At 44.3% G+C, this 21,022-nt stretch overlaps 1 protein-coding gene across 1 annotated transcript; it reads right to left on the reverse strand.

Moving 5' to 3' along the window:
- Positions 1-10,061: 10,061 nt before the first annotated feature.
- Positions 10,062-19,247, reverse strand: LOC139033875 (odorant-binding protein-like). The gene is made up of 7 exons (XM_070463779.1): positions 19,057-19,247; positions 17,664-17,803; positions 15,104-15,174; positions 13,367-13,477; positions 12,039-12,140; positions 11,790-11,840; positions 10,062-10,271 (listed from the first exon to the last, which is right to left on the reverse strand). The coding sequence occupies exons 1-6, from the start codon at positions 19,150-19,152 to the stop codon at positions 11,830-11,832; spliced, it is 531 nt and encodes a 176-aa protein (XP_070319880.1). The 5' UTR covers positions 19,153-19,247; the 3' UTR covers positions 10,062-10,271; positions 11,790-11,829.
- Between the last annotated feature and the right edge of the window lie 1,775 nt (positions 19,248-21,022).

Consider the following 21,022-nt stretch of genomic DNA (forward strand, 5'->3'; position numbering starts at 1 on the left):
TCCTTGTTTCACGGTGGGAAACCAACTTGCTTCTTGCCCAACTTCCTAGCATCTGTACCTCCATTCCTGTCTTGTTCTGGATCCAAATAAATAGAAAAGAGGGTCCTCCCCGACACAACGTTGTCACTCACACATGATAATGGAAAATGATGTATTCTTTAATTAATCACCATTCTACCCAATATCCTTCCTAAAACAGACACATGTTGTTCCAATGGTGTTCATATCTCTCAGTGCTTCTGTGGGGCTATGTGGGGTGATGTCAGGGTTTACAAGAACAAAGCATTTGAAAAATTGAACAGGATGAAGATTTATTGTGTAAGTTTCTGTCTCAAGGCTTAGAGTGGATTGGGAAACTGGTACAAACTAAAGAAATTGAGAGTGGCCTCATTAGAACTGTGACTTAAAGTTAATTGAAGTGTTTAAAAAAAAAATAGACACCAACAAAATATTGTAATTTCCTCCATGTAAAAATTTTTAAAATGCAAAAGCTATTTCTAGTAAAACTCAATTTGTTCCTTGTTTAATGTCAACAGTTTGGAATTTTTTAGAAACATTTGATGATCTGAACCTCAGATATGCAGATGACACCACCCTTATGGCAGAAAGTGAAGAAGAACTAAAGAGCCTCTTGATGAAAGTGAAAGAGGAGAGTGAAAAAGTTGGCTTAAAACTCAACATTCAGAAAACTAAGATCATGGCATCTGGTCCCATCACTTCATGGCAAATAGATGGGGAAACAGTGGAAACAGTGACAGACTTTATTTTTTGGGCTCCAAAATCACTGCAGATGGTGACTGCAGCCATGAAATTAAAAGACTCTTGCTCCTTGAAGAAAAGTTATGACCAACCTAGACAGCATATTAAAAAGTAGAGATGTTACTTTGCCAACAAAGGTCCATCTAGTCACAACTATTTTTCCAGTAGTCATGTATGGATGGAAGAATTGGACTATAAAGAAAGCTGAACACCAAAGAATTGATGCTTTTGAACTGTGGTGTTGGAGAAGACTCTTGAGAGTCCCTTGGACTGCAAGGAAATCCAACCAGTCCATCCTAAAGGAAATCAGTGCTGAATATTCATTGGAAGGACTGATGCTGAAGCTGAAACTCCAATACTTTGGCCACCTGATGCGAAGAACTGACTCATTTGAAAAGACCCTGATGCTGGGAAAGATTGAGGGCAGGAGGAGAAGGGGACAACAGAGGATGAGATGGTTGGATGGCATCACCAACTCGATGGACATGAGTTTGAGTAAACTCCAGGAGTTGGTGATGGACAGGGAGGCCTGGTGTGCTGCAGTCCATGGGGTCACAAAGAGTCAGACACGACTGAGCGACTGAACTGAACTGAACTGACTGATGATCTGATACTTCCACCCCTACAAGCTCATCTTTCTTAGGAGATTACGTTCCAGGATTTAACTCAGTGCACATAAAGTCCAAGGTCCTGGAGACTGCATAATTGATGCTGTCACCATATACTTATTTTATGGATAAAAGTCCTGACAATGGAAATGTTACGTGACCATGTGGATGTGAATATGAGGATATCACACATACCCAATATTCCAACAAATCGTGTCTCCCCGCCGAATGCAAACTGGTTGACAACACATAGCACCAGAACATTGTCAGAAGCCTAACCGATTCTGAGTTCATTTCTACCGAAAACTGAGAGAGAGAGAAAAGATACAAATATACAACTGTGCTTTAATTTATTGTCAGTTAGATTTATGGTCACAAATTGAGAATATTAGCAATGGTGAATCATGTGTTGATCTCTGCCTCACTCCATGGGTGAGATGAATACTATAGTTTTTATGACATCAAGAAAAGCAGGCAAGACTTTTAATCCCACATTTCCATACAATTGGGCTTCACTAGTGACAACCCACTCCAGTATTCTTGCCTGGAGAATCCTACAGATGGAGGGGCCTGATAGGCTACAGTCCGTGGGGTCGCAAAGAGTCGGCTTCACTTCACTTCACTTCACTTCAGTGGCTCAGATGATAAAAGCGTCTGTCTGCAATGCAGGAGACCTGGGTTCGATCCCTGGGTGGGGAAGATCCCCTGGAGAGGGAAATGGCAGCCCACTCCACTATTCTTGCCTGGAAAATCCCATGGACAGAGGAGCCTGATAGGCTACAGTCCATGAGGTCGCCAACAGTCAGACACAACTGAACGACTTCACTCTCACTTCTCTTTCATACAGTTGACCTAATACTCTTATTAAATTGAGTCAAATATGTTCTCCTGAGGCCATGTAAAATTAGGGAGGTAGTTTAGGGCCATTATAAAGAATTTAGGATTATAAATCTTAGCTAGCATCCTCATGGCTTTGAATGGAAGCTGCCTTTACGGTTGAGCTCAGGGTTATTTCCTTGGGTTCAAGTTCATCCACCATACCTTCGATGAATTAAGATCTTTTAAGGTTGTTTTTAAAAGGTATTCATGCTGTTGTTTGGCAGAAACCAAGTCAGTATTGTAGGCAATTATCCTTCAATTAAAAATAAGTAAAATTAAAAAATGTAAAGGATGCTGATGTGCAGACTCAAGGTAGACCCTTGAGAAAGGAGTTCATAAGGATGTTGTAAGTTCTTTGAGTATGATGTCTACACATGGTTATGCACGTTGAGTAATGCTCAAAGTTGGGAGGAGACCTCCAAGCCGTGTGTTTGAACCCTTGTCTCATGACAAAGTATAGTGCTTGGAAATCTTAGGGAATGGAGCCTGCTCACCCCTCCGATTGTTAGTAGGAGTAGAAATGAGGTGTGTTTCTTATAGAAGGGCATTGTGCCAAGACTTCCACCCAAATATACTCTGACCAGTGAAACTCTCATACTTACTGTGAACAACATAAGTGTTGTCATCTTTCTTTCTTCCCCAGAAATGCATTTTTTCCCAGTTTCCATGCAACCTTAAAACAATAAATAGTCACGGTGATTGATTTAAGTAATGCAAATATGAGATATAGTTAGGATTTTCTTTGGTTCTCCCCAAGATTAAGCGTGAGGTGTCACGTTAGTGCCTCTGAGAAATGTGACCTTTGAAAGAGAAGAAATACATTCGCTAAGACCAAGCACCTATCAGGCCACAAGGGTGGGTCATCTATGTATTAAATCTGAGCAGTAGTTCCAAAATTAACCACGACAAAGCAAGTCATGTTTAAAGCCAAATGAACATGGAGAAATCTAGAGTTATAGGAAGAAATGAAAATAATATATCCTTTTTTTATTAGTTGGAGGCTAATTACTTTACAATATTGTAGTGGTTTTTGTCATACATTGACATGAATCTGCCATGGATTTACATGTGTTCCCCAGCCCGATCCCCCCTCCCAGCTCCCTCTCTACCCGATCCCTCTGGGTCTTTTTAAAAAAAATACTTCCTGGAAACAGAGGTGTATCCATCGTGACATTGGGGTTCTCAAAACCCGGACACTGTTCATTAGGGAATATGATAGGAAAAAAATCACAAAAAGTTAGAGAAAGAGTTTTCTCAAGACACACACCTTTCTTCCATCACAACACCATATAGAGGCTTGAACGCTGAAAGACACACGTGTGGATGTATGCACATTGACACATACACACACACAGGCAAACACACAAGTACACATAATATGCTTATATGCCATAAGGAAGTTACATATACATAATATAAGAAGGTGTATATTGTCAGGGCTTCTGCGGTGGGTCAGAGGGTAAAGAACCCCCCTCAGTACAGGAGACCCAAGTTTGATCCTGGGTCAGGAACATTCCCTGGAGAAGGAGATGGCTACCCACTCCAGTATTTTTTCCTGGAGAATCCCATGGACAGAGGAACCTGGCGGGGCTACAGTCCGTGGAGTCGCAAAGAGTCAGACACGACTGAAGCAACTTAACATGCATGCCTGCATATATTGTCAACTGTATAACAAAAGACTTTGACTTCGTATAATCCATGTGTGATAAACGGTGAATTTGGTCCATAGGAAGATTAGATTAATTAGATGAATTATCAAAATTAGATTATCAGACACCTTTGAAAACAATATCCACAGTGAATTGTTTTCTCTGTTATTAATAAATTGAAGTTACTCAAAACACCTAGAAATTAGGAAGAAAACCATTTTCTATTACATGAAAAATATACACAGTTTTTTACATGCAAACAATATCTTTTCACTTGGCTTGAAAAATGTGACTCCCTGTATATGCAGACACTGAGATAACATTTTAAACATTCTGCTGAGTGTTTAACTGGGGAAAAATGACTCAAGGTGCATAATCTTGCTGCCTGAGGCTCCAGAAGAGGCGAGAATAAGCAGATCCATTGTTATCTGCGGTTCAAGGAGTAGAAACTAATGGCAAGAAAAAAGAGATTTTTGGCAGAGATGGAGGAATTTTGTTTCTGGACTGTGGAGGTCGTGAAAAGGGTGTGCACGTGTCAAAACACTTTGAACTATGCCTTCCACAAAAGTGCATATAATTACACATAAATACACTTCAGTAAGGGGCTTCCCAGGTGGTGTTTGTGGTAAAGAACCCACCTGCCCATGCAGGAGACACGGGTTCCATCCCTGGGTCAGAAAGATCCCCCGGAGGAGGGCATAGCAACCCACTCCAGTATTCTTGCCTGGGTGATCCTGTGGACACAGGAGCTTGGCGGGCTATGACAGAGGGTTTGCACAGAGTCGGACAATGACCGAATGACTTTGCATGCACGCACGCTTTAGGATAGCTGGTTTCTGAAAGAGCAGCCGTGTGAAAATTCAAACATAGAGCTCAAAAATTGCAAAAACAAACAAAAAATCAGCAAAGAGTAAGATAATGATCTTTAAAAATTTAGTGACAACAAACAGGTATGTTTCCTAGGATAGGATATGTATGTGTGTGTGTGTGTGAGTCTGTATCAGTATGTGTGGTTGCAATTGATCCTAAGTATACTATCAATACATACATATATATTATATTTATTTATATATCTATAAACGAGTCACTGCAAGCAGAACTATTATATTGCTTTTTCTTAGTGTTTTTATTCCTCCATATACATACCCAAGTTCGCATGTTCTCAGTAAACCTTCTGCAGTGTAGTGGACACTCCCTGGGTGGTCCTTGGGCTGTGAGTGTTTAGTAAGCGCAGTGGTGATGAAAGACTCCAGGACAGTCCCTGGAGGCTCACAGAGGAACTGCCCTCCCCCCAGCTCAGAGACCCTGCCCAGCCCCACAGCTCAGGGGGTCACGCTCTCAACATCATCCAGAGGGCTCCCTGCAGACTGGGAAGACACACCCTCCTTCAGGCTCGGGGTTGACAGCTGTTTTCCTTCTGGGTGATTTTTACTCAGCACAGACATCGATCTTTATTGTGCCCCACTTACCGTCAGTTTCAAGTTTAACAAGGGAAAACCCCAATGAGACGTTCCTGATCACTGCATTACCGGGAGCAATGTACACGACTCTCCATTTTCCTGAAAGCTGAGAGCGAAAATTCCCCTTGGAAATTTTAGTCCTTGTCTTTCTCTTTGCTCCAGCTTCATGCTTCATGGGTTTCCCATCCCTCGTGCAAAGCAGCCCACGTGGTCTCACTTGACTGAACAAAGCGGGATTCCTAGAGTAATGTAAAACTGAAGTCAGACTGAAAGAAGGAACAGAGACAACTCTGAGAGAGCTTGAGCGCGGATGTCAAAGGCAAGAGTTGCAACAGCTGCTTGACTGATCCTCTTTCTCTGTGGCAAGAGCAGGAAAGATTCTTGAGAGTCAATTAATACACAGGAGAGATGATACAGAGATGAAGTGGAACAGGTCTAGAGCCAGTAAATGGGACAATGATCAGTTGGAGGGATACAAGGTGCTGATGGATCCACATAACGAAACCACAAAAGGGGGACACACACACACCCAAGACCTCCTCCCACATCAGACCGTCCCTGGTACCTCGGAGACACTTTGCTCAGCTTCCTCTTCTTGGGCGGGACAAGCCAGACCAAGGAGAAGAGTCAGGAACAGAACCTTCATCTTGCGTCTCTTGTGGTCTCTCTTCTGTCGAGGCTGAGGGCGTCCCAGGGGTTGGACAGGATGCGAACTGTGCCGCTTTTTATAGGATCGTGATGTTGGCGTGACGCGTCATGAACCAGTGGTTCTTCCTCCCGAAGACCTGGGTCTTCGAAATCATCTTCAATATCCTGCTTGGCAGGGCTGAGCTTTCGTGGCATTTTGTCATTTTAATCACGAGGATTGTGTTAGCAGATGCTTAAGTGACTCTGGACGCTTGACCTTTAGAGTGAGTCAGAAATCACAATACAAACCTGATATTTAAAGGTCAGGAATATTTGTTTTCCTTTATATCTTGAGATCAAACTGGGATATGCTGTCCAGGACACACATCCACCACTCTTGCATTGTTTTCTTAATATTTCAGTTAATTTAAACATTGACCTTGGTCTTTGTTACGATCAACAAAGCCATGGAAATATTCATTACAGATGCCTTTGTCATTGGCCACTTCTAACCCACTTGGAGCCTTTGTCTATGTAGGAACTAAAACATTTATTCTATTTTTTTTTTTTCCAAAACCACAACGAGGTACCATTACACTCCAGTCAGGATGGCTGCTATCCAAAAGTCTACAAGCAATAAATGCTGGAGAGGATGTGGAGAAAAGGGAACCCTCTTACACTGTTGGTGGGAATGCAAACTAGTACAGCCACTATGGAGAACAGTGTGGAGATTCCTTAAAAAGCTGGAAATAGAACTGCCATATGACCCAGCAATCCCACTTCTGGGCATACACACCGAGGAAACCAGATCTGAAAGAGACACGTGCACCCCAATGTTCATCACAGCACTGTTTATAATAGCCAGGACATGGAAGCAACCTAGATGCCCATCAGCAGACGAATGGATAAGGAAGCTGTGGTACATATACACCATGGAATATTACTCAGCCATTAAAAAGAATTCATTTGAATCAATTCTAATGAGATGGATGAAACTGGAGCCCATTATACAGAGTGAAGTAAGCCAGAAAGATAAAGACCAATACAGTATACTAACACATATATATGGAATTTAGAAAGAGGGTAACGATAACCCTATATGCAAAACAGAAAAAGAGACTCAGATGTATAGAACAGACTTTTGGACTCTGTGGGAGAAACCTAGGGTGGGATGTTTCAAGAGAACAGCATCGAAACATGTATATTATCTATGGTGAAAGAGATCACCAGCCCAGGTTGGATGCATGAGACAAGTGTTCGGGGCTGGTGCACTGGGAAGACCCAGAGGGATAGGGTGGAGAGGGAGGTGGGAGGGGGGATCGGGATGGGGAACACGTGTAAATCCATGGCTGATTTATGTCAATGTATGGCAAAAACCACTACAATATTGTAAAGTAATTAGCCTCCAACTAATAAAAATAAATGGAAAAAAAATTTATTCTATTAAAAATGACTTTGTTGTTGTTCCGTCACTCAGTAATGTCTGACTCTCTGTATCTTCATAGACTGCAGCACGCCAGGCTTCCCTGTCCTTCACCGTCTTGGAGTTTGCTCATGTCCATTGAGTTGGTGATGCCACCTAACCATCTCATCCTCTGCCAACCCCTTCTTTTCCAGTCCTCAATCCTTCCCAGCATCAGTGTCTTTTCCAATGAGTTGGCTCTTTGCATCCAGTGGCCAAAAATATCAGAGCGTTAGCTTCAGCATCAGTCCTTCCAATGTATATTCAGGGTTGACTTCCCTTAGGATTGACCGGTGTGATCTCCTTGCAGTCCAAGGAACTCTCAAGAGTCTTCTCCAACACCACAGTTCAAAAGCATCAGTTTTTTGGTGATCAGTCTTCTTTATGGTCCTACTCACATCCGTACATGACCACTGGAAAAACCATAGCTTTGACTATACAGACCTTTCTCAGTAAAGTGATGCTTTGGTTTTTAATACACTGCCTAGGTTTCTCATAGCTTTTCTTCCAAGGAGCAAGCATCTTTTAATTTCATAGCCATAGTCACTGTCTGCAGTGATTTTGGAGCCCCCCCAAAATAAAGTATGTCACAGTTTCCATTTCCCTCCATCTATTTGCCATGAAGTGATGTGATCAGATGCCATGATCTTAGTTTTCTGAATATTGAGTTTTAAGCCAGCTTTTTCACTCTCTTCTTTCACTTTCATCAAGGAGCTCTTTAGCTGCTCTTCACTTTCTGCCATAAGGGTGGTGTCATCTGCATATCTGAGGTTATTGATATTTCTCCAGGCAATCTTGATTCCAGCTTGTGCTTCATCCAGCCCAGCATTTCTCATGATGTACTCTGCATATAAGTTAAATAAGTAGGGTGACAATATACAGCCTTGACGTACTCCTTTTCCTATTTGGAACCAGTCTGTTATTCCATTTCCATTTCTAACTGTTGCTTCTTTACCTGAATACTGTTTTCTCAGGAGGCAGGTAAGGTTTGATATTCCCATCTCTTTAAGAATTTTCCACAGTTTGTTGTGATCCACCCTGTCAAAGGCTTTGGCATAGTCAGTGAAGCAGATGTTTTTCTATAACTCTCTTGCTTTTTCTATGATCCAACGGATGTTGGCCATTTGATGTCTGGTTGCTCTGCCTTTTCTAAATCTAGCTTGAACATCTGGAAGTTGGAACATCTGGAAGTTCATGGACTGTTGAAGCCTAGCTTGGAGAATTTTCAGCATTACTTTGCTAGCCTGGGAAATGAGTGCAATCATGTGGTAATTTGAGCATTCTTTGGCATTGCCCTCCTTTGGGATTGGAATGAAAATGACCTTTTCCAGTCCTGTGGCCACTGCTGAGTTTTCTAGGTTTCTTGTCATATTGAGTGCAGCACTTTCACAGCATCATCTTTTAGGATTTGAAATAGCTCAAGTGGAATTCCATCACCTCCTCTAGGTGTGTTCATAGTGATGCTTCCTAAGGCCCATTTGACTTTGCATTCCAGGATGTCTGGCTCTAGGTGGGTGACCACACCATCATGGTTATCTAGGTCATGAAGACCTTTTTTGTACAGTTTGTTCTGTGTATTCTTGCCACCTCTTCTTAATCTCTTCTACTTCTGTTAGGTCCTTACCGTTTCTGTCCTTTATCGAGCCCATCTTTGCATGAAATATTCCCATGGTATCTCTGATTTTCTTGAAGAGATCTGTAGTCTTTTCCTATTCTCTTGTTTCCCTCTGTTTCTTTGCCTTGCTCCCATCAGGCTTTCTTGCTCTTCTCTGGAACTCTGCCTTCAGAGAGGTATATCTTTCCCTTCCTCCTTTGCCTTTTGCTTCTCTTCTTTTAAATATCACTTAGGTCTTGGATTATTTTTTCCCAGGACTTGAACCAGATCTCTGAGCTTTCACCCCACCCTTGGAATAAATTCTATCTCTTGAGTGTTTGCTAGGTCTTGTTGATTGTATACAGCTCAGCCACCATGGGGGTGCAGAACAGTGTGCTGTGCCCTTGATATTTGGAATGCCCAATCCTTGCAAATCCTAGCATCCACTACTCTTCGAAGCATACAAATCTGGAGACCCACTTTAGGTGTGGTTGACAGCTTCCTGACTGAGTCAGTCATCCTGTTCCTTCAGACAGTACACTGACTGCATGATCATATGGACTGACCAGGTCTCAGCTGTTGCTGGATTTTGGTCACTAGTGATACAGTGGTCAAGAAACGTCAGTCCTTGACCTCAGTTTCCAAAGGGTTTGTGCTGTCAGAATACACATTTTTCCTGTTGTGGCCCACGGCATCTTACACTTTCTCTCTGTGAAGCTCAGACAGGGAAACACAAACTCCTTTCCCTGTGATAAATACGGTGCTTTCAGGCACATCTTGACCAGACTGTCCCCTCCGGTACAGTAAGAGGATCCCTAATCCTGTCCTCTGTCCTGTGATTGTGTACACTTTTCTGTGTCCTTCTCTGCTAGACACCTCTAGGACATCTCTATCTAACCCCCGTCAGAATCGTCTCCGGTGGAACAACTATCCTATTATAGGCATATCTTTCTGGATAGTTGAATTGGATATGCATATTTGTGCATTTTAAAATTGGGCACTTTCTATAGAGACACACGTAAGTCAGGTGTGTATTAAGCCAGTTTATTTAAACCCTCAGAAATCAAACAGCAACAGACCGGATGTGACTAGTGACCAGGAGAGATGAGACGGGAAAGGGAGTCTTGTGAGTGTGAAGAGAGAAGGATCATGTTGATCAGGAACCAGGAAGGTCGTCATCATGTGGTTGATCTTTATTCCATGGGGAAGAGGAGATGTCTGGTCTCACTGACTCTGTAGGTGAATAAAAGAAAACCAAAGGTTTAGGAGAGTGAACACTGTGACAACTGACAGGGGTGAGCCTCGGGCAGTAGGCTGTCCAGGGTACAAGAGCTGGTAGCTGATCCAATGTCAGAATCCTGGTGGACCTCACTGCTCCACATCTTGTGATGTAGGTGAGGGTCCGTGTGGAATTTTCCCCAGGATGTACATATGGTGGGATCCTTTACCTGCAGGATGCATGGTAGGAGTCACGAACACAGGCTGCATTTTCATGGGAATGGTTCCTCTAAATACAGCTTACAGACTCTGAGATTGGAGTAAACCCCGCTATTTGCACAAACTTTGTCTTTGGGGTCTTCAAGAATTGATTCTTAAATTTTGTTTTACATTGGAGGATAGTTAAGTATCGATGTGTTCGTTTCAGGCAGGTGTATAACAACACGATTAGTTTATACATACATATATCAATCGTTTTTCAGATTCTTTTCCCATGTAGGTTTTTGAGTTCTTGCATATATTTCCCTGTGCTATACAGTGAGAATTTTTGGCCTATCCATCCTGTATTTAACAGTTTGCATCTGCTAATGCCAAACTCCCAAGCCTTCTCTTCCCCAGCCTCCTACTACTAGGCAACCACAAGTCTGTTTTCTCTATCTGTGAATCTGCTTCTGTTGGGTAAATAAGTTCCTTCGTGCCATATTTTACTTTCCATATATAAGTGACATCACGATATTTGTCTTCCTCTTTCTTTCTTCACTCGGTATGATCATCTCCGTTGCATCCATCTTGCTGCAAATGGCATTGGTTCATGCTTTTTAATGGCTGACTAATATTTCACTGTACCTGTGTACCACCTCTTTCTTATCACATTTGCCTAGAAGCTCCTTTATTTTTAATTTGCTTTCTTTCCTTCCATTTTGCCTCAGCAGAAAAATGAAAGCCGCACGTTAGCCTAGACCAGTGTCATTTTCAGAGGCAGTCTGAGTGGAGAAAGTTTAAGTATCTCACTTGAAGAAAATCACTCTTTGAATGGGAAAGGTAATTCAAGTGTGTGTTTAAGACAGTGTGGTTGGAAGACCTTCACTGGTTCTGTCAGAATCACGAGAGATTAAACAGCCGCCTTGCATAAAATGTGACCTCACTTTAATCCCGGTTCTCCTTGAGGGAAGGAAGTGCGTGGACAACCTTGAGATCAGGACTGATGGGAACACAATTTAGTTTCCACCAGCTTGGGGCCATTCCTGCTTGCCTCTGATGAATCCGGCGATTGCCCCCAGTCCTTCAGAATTCAGTTTTTCTCACTAAAACTGCTCGGCGTTCATCAACCAACCAGTGTGAAATTTAATAGGGCTCAAGAAATGCAACGTAGCCTAGTGTAACAGAAAAAAAAAAAAAATGTTCTCCGGCAATAGAATGTAAGTCATTGGGGAAAACATGGTTACTTATGAATTTTTACACATATGAAAGCACAGCATGTCCTTACTGATTTCTTTGATGAAATAGCATTCATAGCAGAGTGTGTTTACTTACAATTAGGTGGAGTTGACATCACTCTTTTTTTTCACTGGGTCTAACAGCCACCTAAGGGGAGATCAAATGGGCAGGAATAAGAGACCCATCAAATATGACCCATTCTGGTAATTTTAACATTTCTTAAGTAGTGGATTATATAAAAGGTTAGTTGCGAAAAAACAAATTACAAGCAAACTGATTTGTTTCCTGGTAGTGTATGTACCTACGGGGTGAAAGATTCAGGGAAAAAAGTATAGTTCCATTTACCACCCTTGGTGAAATCCACAATATTTTCCTCTGGAATCTGAAATTTTCTAATCTCCTCCTTGAATCTCTCCAGGTCGTGATCGTCGACATCGTCTTCTTTGCCTGGAAATCACAATGCAGGAAGTGGTAATTTACCCATTAGAGCCCCTAACCGTTGCTGAAGACACAATGAGAAGAACCGAATGTGCTCATCAGGTTTCACTTGGAATAACAGAAGAGAGACTCAAACAGTTACCATTTCCCGTGACTCAGATGTCTGCTGTCTATCTTAAGAATTAATCCCCATCCAACTGTGTAAGCAGCCCCGGCCCCCAGCATCAGCAGCAGGACCCCAGAGACTCGCTGGAACTCCATGAATTTGGGGCTCCTTCCATCACAGTATGGAACCACCTTGCTCCTTGACCAACTTCCGAGTCTCTGTACCTAGTATCCATGCTCAGGTCTTGTTCTGGGCCCAAATAAATAGCAAACAAGAGTTCTCCCCTGATAGACACATGCTCACCATGTCATACATGATAATGGGAGACTATTGACTATTTCTTTGACCCAAGGCTCTACTCAGTACCTTTCCTGAAACAGATACCTGCCATCCCCAGGGAGCCTGGCGTGCTGCAGTCCATGGAGTTTGCAAAGAGTCAGCTGCAACTCTAAGCGACTGAACAAGGAACAGCAACAACTCCCCATGGCACACACACCTCTCAGCGTTTCCACGTGGTTATTTGGGGGTGATGTCAATGTTCCTAAGAACAATGCCTTGGACAGATGAACAGGACAAAGATGTATTTTTAAAGCTTCTGTTTCAAGGCTTGGGATACATGGGAAAAGTGGCATAACATGAAGGAATTGAGGACAACTTCACTATAAGGTAAAGAAAGTGACCGCCAATCCAGGAGATCTGGGTTTGATCCCTGGGTTAGGAAGATTCCCTGGAGAAGGGCACGGCAACCCAGTCCAGTATTCTTGCCTGGAGAATCCCATGGACAAAGGAGTCCGGTGGGCTACAGTCCACGGGGTCGCGAGAGTCAGACACGACTGAGTGACTATCACTTTCATTATAGCCATGCCTTCAAAGAGGAAGCTCAGTACTTCTATATTTCACCTTTAACAGGTGGAAATTCTGAATTGTCCGATGACACGTCCCACCACTTGCATCTACTTTCTCCACCTCTCTTTCTATGTTAGATTACTTTACAGGGCTCTTAGGTTGTTGAACACAAAGGCCTCGCCCTCGTAAACGAATAATGAAAGCACGTGATGAATTATGAGTAAAAATACAGCAATGCTGCTGTTCCATGGCAGTGGGAATGTCGTCAGGCTGTAATACATACCCAAGAGTCCGACGAGTCTGGATATCTGGCCTGCTTCATCCTCATTTTCAGAAACCACTATCAGACCATCGTCAGACACCAGAATAAAGTGGAATCGATTGACTCCCGCATCTTTGTTAGAGAGGGAAAATAGGCAGATTTAGCCCCATCTTGAGTAATTTATTATATTGGTAGATCATGGCTCTATCGCGGTGAATTTAGCCTGCTGGCAGCGATACCTTCTGTATTTACCCTATCGGCAAGCACAGCTGCCTGTCGATCTCTGTCTCATCCCTGTGTCAAATGCTGGAGTTGCTATTACAGTAAGGAGAGAAGGCAAGACTTTTCCTCAGTCCCATCTTCTCAAGCAGTTGACTGGTCACTCCTTGCCACGTTCCTAACATGTTTTCTAGAACATGCATTCTAATGAACGCGTTTTGAACAACGTGAGTGCTTTATCAAGTCCCAAGCTTTAAAAAAAAAAAAAATCTCTGTATTTCGGTTATCTCAGACATGGACTTGATTTCTGCTCAAGACCAAAAGCAACAAACCATTTCCAATAGTAGCACTGATGTGTACACACGAGCCTGTTGTAAAATAGATAGCTAGTGGGAAGGTGCTGTGTACCAGAGGGGGCTAGGTCAGTGTTTTTGTGATGACCTAGAAGGGTGAGATGGGGAGACAGGGAGATTATGGAGGGAGGGGATATCCGTGTACGTAGAGCTGATTTGGCAGCTGCCCTATAGGAAGCTCAGCTCAGCACTCTGTGATGACCAAGAGGGGTGGGATGGTGCGGTGGGAGGTCATAGGGGGAGGACATAATAGTATACATTCAACGGATCCACGTTGTACCGCAGACGCCAACGCAACACCGTAAAGCCATCATCGTCCAATTAAAGATAAATTTAAAAGATGAAATCGGGGACAATCGGAGATGTTTCATGGAGATGCGTTTTAAGGAAGCAATGAATAAACAATTAAAATTTTCATCACAAAATTTTTTTTTAGATATTTAATTAGAAGGAAAAACTCTCTGTTATTGAGTGCCGGCCCTGTGCATGGCAGCCTTCTGGACAATTTCTATTAATTACTATGTCTCCTCTGCCCCTCAGGCTGGGTTACGACAGAGCCTGTTGCCACGCTTGTTGCTGTGAAGACGGTTTACCTAGCAGTGAGCTCTGTCCCCACCTGGAGGGACACCCGTCCTCTCTACCCATCCACTCTGCCCCGTGCGTCTGGACGGGATGCAGCGCCAACCTACTACGTGTCATTTCTACACCCTCTAGTCCATCCTGCCTCTCCTGGGCTCCATCACACCTTCCTGCAATTACTCAGCAACATGGGAGGTGAAACCGCCTGACTGTGTTCCCAAAACATGCCAACCCCATGGCTCATTAGAAAAAGATTAGATTGAGAAAAAAGGAAAAAATAGCTACTGAAATTCAGTCTCCTAGCCCCAGACAAGTGCATGCTACTTGCCCAAACCCGCCCTGGGTCCACGAGCCTTGGGTCACATTGGAACAACTTAAGTCAGGTTTTCCATGTCCTCCAGCCACCCATCTTTGGGAGGAGCTATCTAAGGTCTGGGCTTGGACTCTGTGTTCATGACAAAATTCGAGGCGGGGGAGATTCAGGGACCAGCGCCTGGTGATGCCTCTCGTTAGTAGAACTAGAATTTGCACATATGCATTTCTTGAGGGGATTAAGACCGAGATTTCAACCTGAGTAAACATTTACCCGTGGAACACTCATACTCACAGTCAGCCGTGTAAACGTTGTTTCCTATCTTTGTTCCAGTAACAGACGACTCTATGCATTTCCCGTTGTTCCTTAAAGACAGAACAGCTTCCAGTTGGTTGATAGAAGTCATACCAAATTCACATCTCATGAGGATTTTCTTCCACCAACACCCCACCACCCCCACACACACAATGCCCTGTGTCACGAATCGCTTTAGTGACAGAGACAGTGTGAGATTCACCAGAGGAACTTGTAACATCCAGTGATGATCAAGTGACAAGGGTTGTCACGTGGACGCATGATATTTGAGCAGTCATTCCAGGGATACACTGACAGTACAAAACAGGTAACGTTCACAAGCAAAGAAGAATGGAGAAAGCCAGAATTGTAGGAAAGAAAAAGGAATGCAACAAGTCTGGGCTTGAATCCTTTCCTTCAAGCTGAGAGGCACAGCTATCAACACAGACCTTAGCGCTCTCCCAGTCCTGACAGTGTATTCTTAGAGTTTGCATGCCTGCATGCCAAGTCGTTTCAGTTATGTGTGACTCTCTCTGTGACCCCCATGGACTGTACCCCACCAGGCTCCTCGGTCCACGGAATTCTCCAGGCAAGAACACTGGAGCGGGTTGCCTTTCCCTTCTCTAGGGGGGTCGTCCCACCTCAGGGATCAAACCCAAATCTCTTAAAGTCCCCTGCATTGGCAGGCTGGTTCTTTACCACCTCGTGCCATCTGCAGAACCCATTCTTAGAGGATATAATTGCCCCAAAGTGCAGGCTATGAAAGAAAACCAAAAAAAAAGTCTTTAATTTTATCAAAAACAAACTCTTGCTGCATAAAAACACCTTAAGAGGACTTCCCTGTGGTCCAATGGATGAGACTGCACCCGCCCAAGCCGGGAACACAGGTTCAATCCCGGGTCCCGGAAGATCCCACATGTAGAGCGGCAAGTGAGCCCATGGGGCACAGTTACTGAATCCGCACTCTAGAGCTGGCGCTCCTCCACTAGAGAAACCATCACAGGAAGAAGCCTGAGCACCACAACTAGAGGGTAGCCCCCAGCTCGCCACAGCTAGAGAAAGCCTGCACGGAGCAAGGAAGACCCAGCATAGCACAAAATAGCAATAATAATATTAGGAATTGACGTGAAAGGACATCTGTGTACACAGACACATTCACCCACATGCAAAATACATGTGATATTTGGCATAGTGAATGACATTCAAATAGGAAAGTCAAAGTCGCTCGGTTGCATCTGACTCTTTGCCACCCCGTGGACTATACAAACCATGGAATTCTCCAGGCCAGAACACTGGAGTTGGGTGGCCTTTCCCTTGTCCAGGGGATCTTCACAACCCAGGGATCAAACCCAGGTCTCCTGTGTTGCAGGTGGATTCTTTCCCAGCTGAGCCACCGGGAAGCCCAAGAATGCTACAGTGGGTAGCCTATCCCTTCTCCAGGGGATCTTCCCATCCCAGGGATGCAGGTCTCTCACATTGCAGGCAGATTCTTTACCAGCTGAGCCACAGGGAAGCCCAAGAATACTGGAGTGGGTAGCCTATCCCTTCTCCAGGGGATCTTCCCATCCCAGGGATGCAGGTCTCTCACATTGCAGGCAGATTCTTTACTAGCTGAGCCACCGGGAAGCCCAAGAATACTACAGTGGGTAGCCTATCCCTTCTCCAGGGGATCTTCCCATCCCAGGGTTACAGGTCTCTCACATTGCAGGCAGATTCTTTACCAGCTGAGCCACGGGGAAGCCCAAGAATACTACTGGAGTGGGTAGCTTATCCCTTCTCCAGGGGATCTTCCCATCCCAGGGATGCAGGTCTCTCACATTGCAGGCAGATTCTTTACCAGCTGAGCCACCGGGAAGCTGACTACACAGCAGGAAACAGTCCACATGACTGAAGCAACTAAGCATGCGTACATGTGTGACATATAATGAGTTATATATATTTATATACCATTAGCTCCAAGCACAAGCCTCTTCATTCTTTCCCTTTTCTATTTATTTATTAAGTGTTTTACTGTGTTTCTATATTAGTTGCTCAGTCGTGTCTGACTCTGTGTGACCCCATGCACTGCAGGCCACCAGGCTCCTCTGTCCATGGGATTCTCCAGGCAACAATACTGGAGTGGTCTGCCCTGCCCTTCTCCAGGGCATCTTCCCCACCCAGGCATTGAACCCGGGTCTCTTCTGTCTCCTGCACTGGCAGGCAGGTTCTTTACCACTAGGGGCACCTGTGCTATACATTAGGTCCTTATTTATTAATGTTTTTATTTCTCAAAATATGTACATGAGTTTGCATGTTCTCAGTAAACCATCTGCCGTGTAGTGGACATTCCCTGGGAGGTCCTTGGGGGCTGTGAGTGTTTAGTAAACTCAGTGGTGGTTAAAGATTCCAGGATGTTCCCTGGAGGCTCTCAGGGGAACTGCCCCCCAACCCTACTCAGCCCCACAGCTCAGGGCATCTTGCTCTCAGCATCACCCAGAGAGCTCCCTGCAGACGAGGGAGACGCACCCGATCTCAGACCCGGGGTTGACAGGTGTTTTCCTTCTGGGTCATTTTTACTTACTTGAGAAAGAAGTGGAAAACAAGGGAGTCTCCTTTGTCATTAAAGTTGATGCTGTGAAGATAAACATTGAATGGCCCGTTCTCACTGGTCTTCTCTGTGTTATCAGAGGCGATGTAATGGGTTTTCCATTCTCCTGAAAGCTAAAAGCAAAATTCCCCTTAGAAATGTGAGTCATCCTTTTTGACACCATCCTTCGGGGGTTTCCGTACACTTCCACTGGGGCAGAGCTACCCAAGTTTATTGAGCAAAGCCCAGCTTATAATGTAAAGATTCAAGTCAAAGGAAGAAGAAGGAATTGAGGTGTTTCTGTGACCCCCTTAAGCTTTCTTGTCAAATGCGGAACTCCAATCCAACAGTGCTTTGACGGAACCTCCTCTGATTTGGTCTTCCCTGCTGGTTCAGGCAGTAAAGCATCTGCCTACAATGTGGGAGACGTGGGTTCAATCCCTGGGTCGGGAAGATCCCCTGGAGGAGGAAATGGCAACCCACTCCAGTATTTTTGCCTGGAGAATCCCATGGACAGAGGAGGAGCATGGTGGGATACAGTCTACGTGTTTGCAAAGAGTCGGACAGAACTGAGTAACCAACACCTTCCCTTCACTTTCCTCCCTTCACTGATCCTCGTAGGCAGTGAAAATGCCTAAGAGACAAGGAAGATAATAGGATGTTCTTTTAAAAAAAAAAATTACTGAAAGCAGACAAGTATATCTCCTGGGATATACTTGTGTGTGTGTGTGTGTGTGTGTGTGTGTGTGTGTGTGTGTGTGTGTCTGTATCTGTATTTGTGGTTGTTACTCACTGTAAGATTACTATCAAATGAGATTCCCTGGTGGATCCAATGGTAAAGAATCTGCCTGCATTGTGGGAAACAAAGGTTCGAAATCAGGGTTAGGAAGATCCCCTGGAGGAGGAAAAGGCAACCCACTGCAGTATTCTTGAGTGGAGAATCCCATGGACAGAGGAGACTGGTGGGATAGTCTATGGGGTTGCAAAGAGTCAGACACAACTGACTGGTTAACACCTTCAGTTCACTTTCCTCTCTTTTTCAAGAGCAGTGAAAATACCTAACAGACATTCAACAGACAGTAGAGACTGAGCTTTCCTGGTGACCCATGCAGTAAAGAATCTGCCTGTAGTATGGGAGAGCTGGTCTCAATCCCTGGGTTGGGAAGATCTGCTGGAGGAGGAAACGGCAACCCACTCCAGGATTCTTGCCTGGAGAACCCCATGGACAGAGGAGCCTGGCGGGCTACAGTCCATGGGGCTGCAAAGAGTCAGACACGACTGAACGACTTCACACAGCATCCATGAATCCACGTAACAGAAACCCCTAAGAAACACACACACACACAAACAAGGCAGACCTCCTCCCCAATCAGCTCATTTTGGGTACCTGTGAGTGGTGTGGCTCAGCTGGACTCTCCTGGCAAGAACAGACCAGACCAAGGACCAAAGTCAGAAACAGGACCTTCATCTTGTTGGCTCGCATGGTGGACTCCGCGTGGTCCTTCTTCCTCCGAGGCTGCGGGCGTCCCAGGGGTTGGGAGAGGACGTGCACCGCTTCCACTTTTTATCCTATCCCCGCTGCCGTTGGCTCAAGACAACACAAACCACTGGCTGCTCCTCCTGAGACGTTGATGACGCAGACACTCCCTGCTGATATCCTGGCTGGCAGTTGAGCTTCCCTGGCAATCTGTCACTTTTTATAATGAGATTATACACTTAAGTGGAGCTTAAGTGCATCCAGACATTTGCCCTTTACACTGGCTAAGAAGTCAGGCTCTTTGAAGGTCAGGAATCTTTGCTTTCCTTAACATCCTAAGATTTAAAACGAGGAAAAATCGTCCAAGATACATATCGGCGACTCTTGAACTGTTTCTTTGCCACTGAAAACAAGGGGTTTAAGCTTCTCTTCCAGAACTAAAGGAGCGATGGATTTAACAAGATTATAATCAGGACTAAGAGATCCTGGGATTCTCTCGGGTTTCTCTCCGGTGAGGAAGACAAAGCATGTTGATCACTTCCTCCTCACGAGGAGGACAGTGTGTTCAGACGCCCTCAGTAATCTCCTGGAGAGAGAGCATGCCAGCAGTTCGTTGCCATCATCTCCTTTTGCAAAAACCCTCTTACCTATCTATTCTGTAATAAGTCATTTGTTCACTGACTCAATGGTCTCTTCAGGCAAGCAAGAAAGCGTGAGACTAGTTCTTCTAACTTTAAATATTTTGGAAGGAAAAAAATATCTTCCTCCCAATAAACTATAAAATTCACACTTTAAGGCGAAACAGGGGAAAAAAGCCAGACATCAACTTCTCTCTTCTGTGTTGCCTTGGACCTGTTGCCTTTTCTCCTAACGTGTAGGGTGTGCATGGAATATTACTCAGCCATTAAAAAGAATTCATTTGAATCAGTTTTAATGAGATGGATGAAACTGGAGCCCATTATACAGAGCGAAGTAAGCCAGAAAGATAAAGACCATTATAGTATACTAATACATATATATGGGATTTAGAAAGATGGTAACGATAACCCTATATGCAAAACAAAAAAAAGAGACTCAGATGTATAGAACAGACTTGTGGACTCTGGGAGAAGGCGAGGGTGGGATGTTTCAAGAGAACAGCATTAAAACATGTATATTATCTAGGGTGAAACAGATCACCAGCCCAGGTTGGGTGCATGAGACAAGTGCTCGGGCCTGGTGCGCTGGGAAGACCCAGAGGCATCGGGTGGAGAGGGAGGTGGGAGGGGGGACCGGGATGGGGAATACATGCAAATCCATGGCTAATTCATTTCAATGTATGATGAAAACCACTGCAATGATGTAAAGTAATTAGCCTCCAACTAAGAAAAATACATGGAAAAAAAAATAATAAAGTGTAGGGTGTGTCTGCTCTACACATTAATCCAAGACCCTCCAGACACAGGAGGGTGACCTTGACCACAGGAGTCAATTATGTTTTTCTTTCCTCTGATGCTGTTCACATAACTTCTTAAAGACCAGGAGGGGGTCCTGGCATTCGCAGGAGGCTCACTGATAATGAATTTGCCTGCCAGTGCTAGAGATGCAGGTTCAATCTCTGGGTCAGGAAGATCCCCTGGAGTAGGAAATGGCAACCAACCCACTCCAGTATTCTTGTCTGAAAAATCCCATGGACAGAGGAGCCTGGGGGGGAGGCTACTGTCCATGGGGTGGCAAAGAGCTGAACACCACTGAGCATATAATGCAATACTCTAGAGGAGGAAGTGACTACCCACTCCAGTGTTCTTGCCTGGAGAATCCCTGGGGACAGAGGAGCCTGGCGGGCTACAGTCCATGGGGTCGCAAAGAGTCGGACACGACTGAGTGACAAAGCCCT

The sequence above is a fragment of the Odocoileus virginianus genome, unplaced genomic scaffold (genome assembly GCF_023699985.2).
Source record: "Odocoileus virginianus isolate 20LAN1187 ecotype Illinois unplaced genomic scaffold, Ovbor_1.2 Unplaced_Contig_6, whole genome shotgun sequence".
Lineage (NCBI taxonomy): Eukaryota > Metazoa > Chordata > Mammalia > Artiodactyla > Cervidae > Odocoileus > Odocoileus virginianus.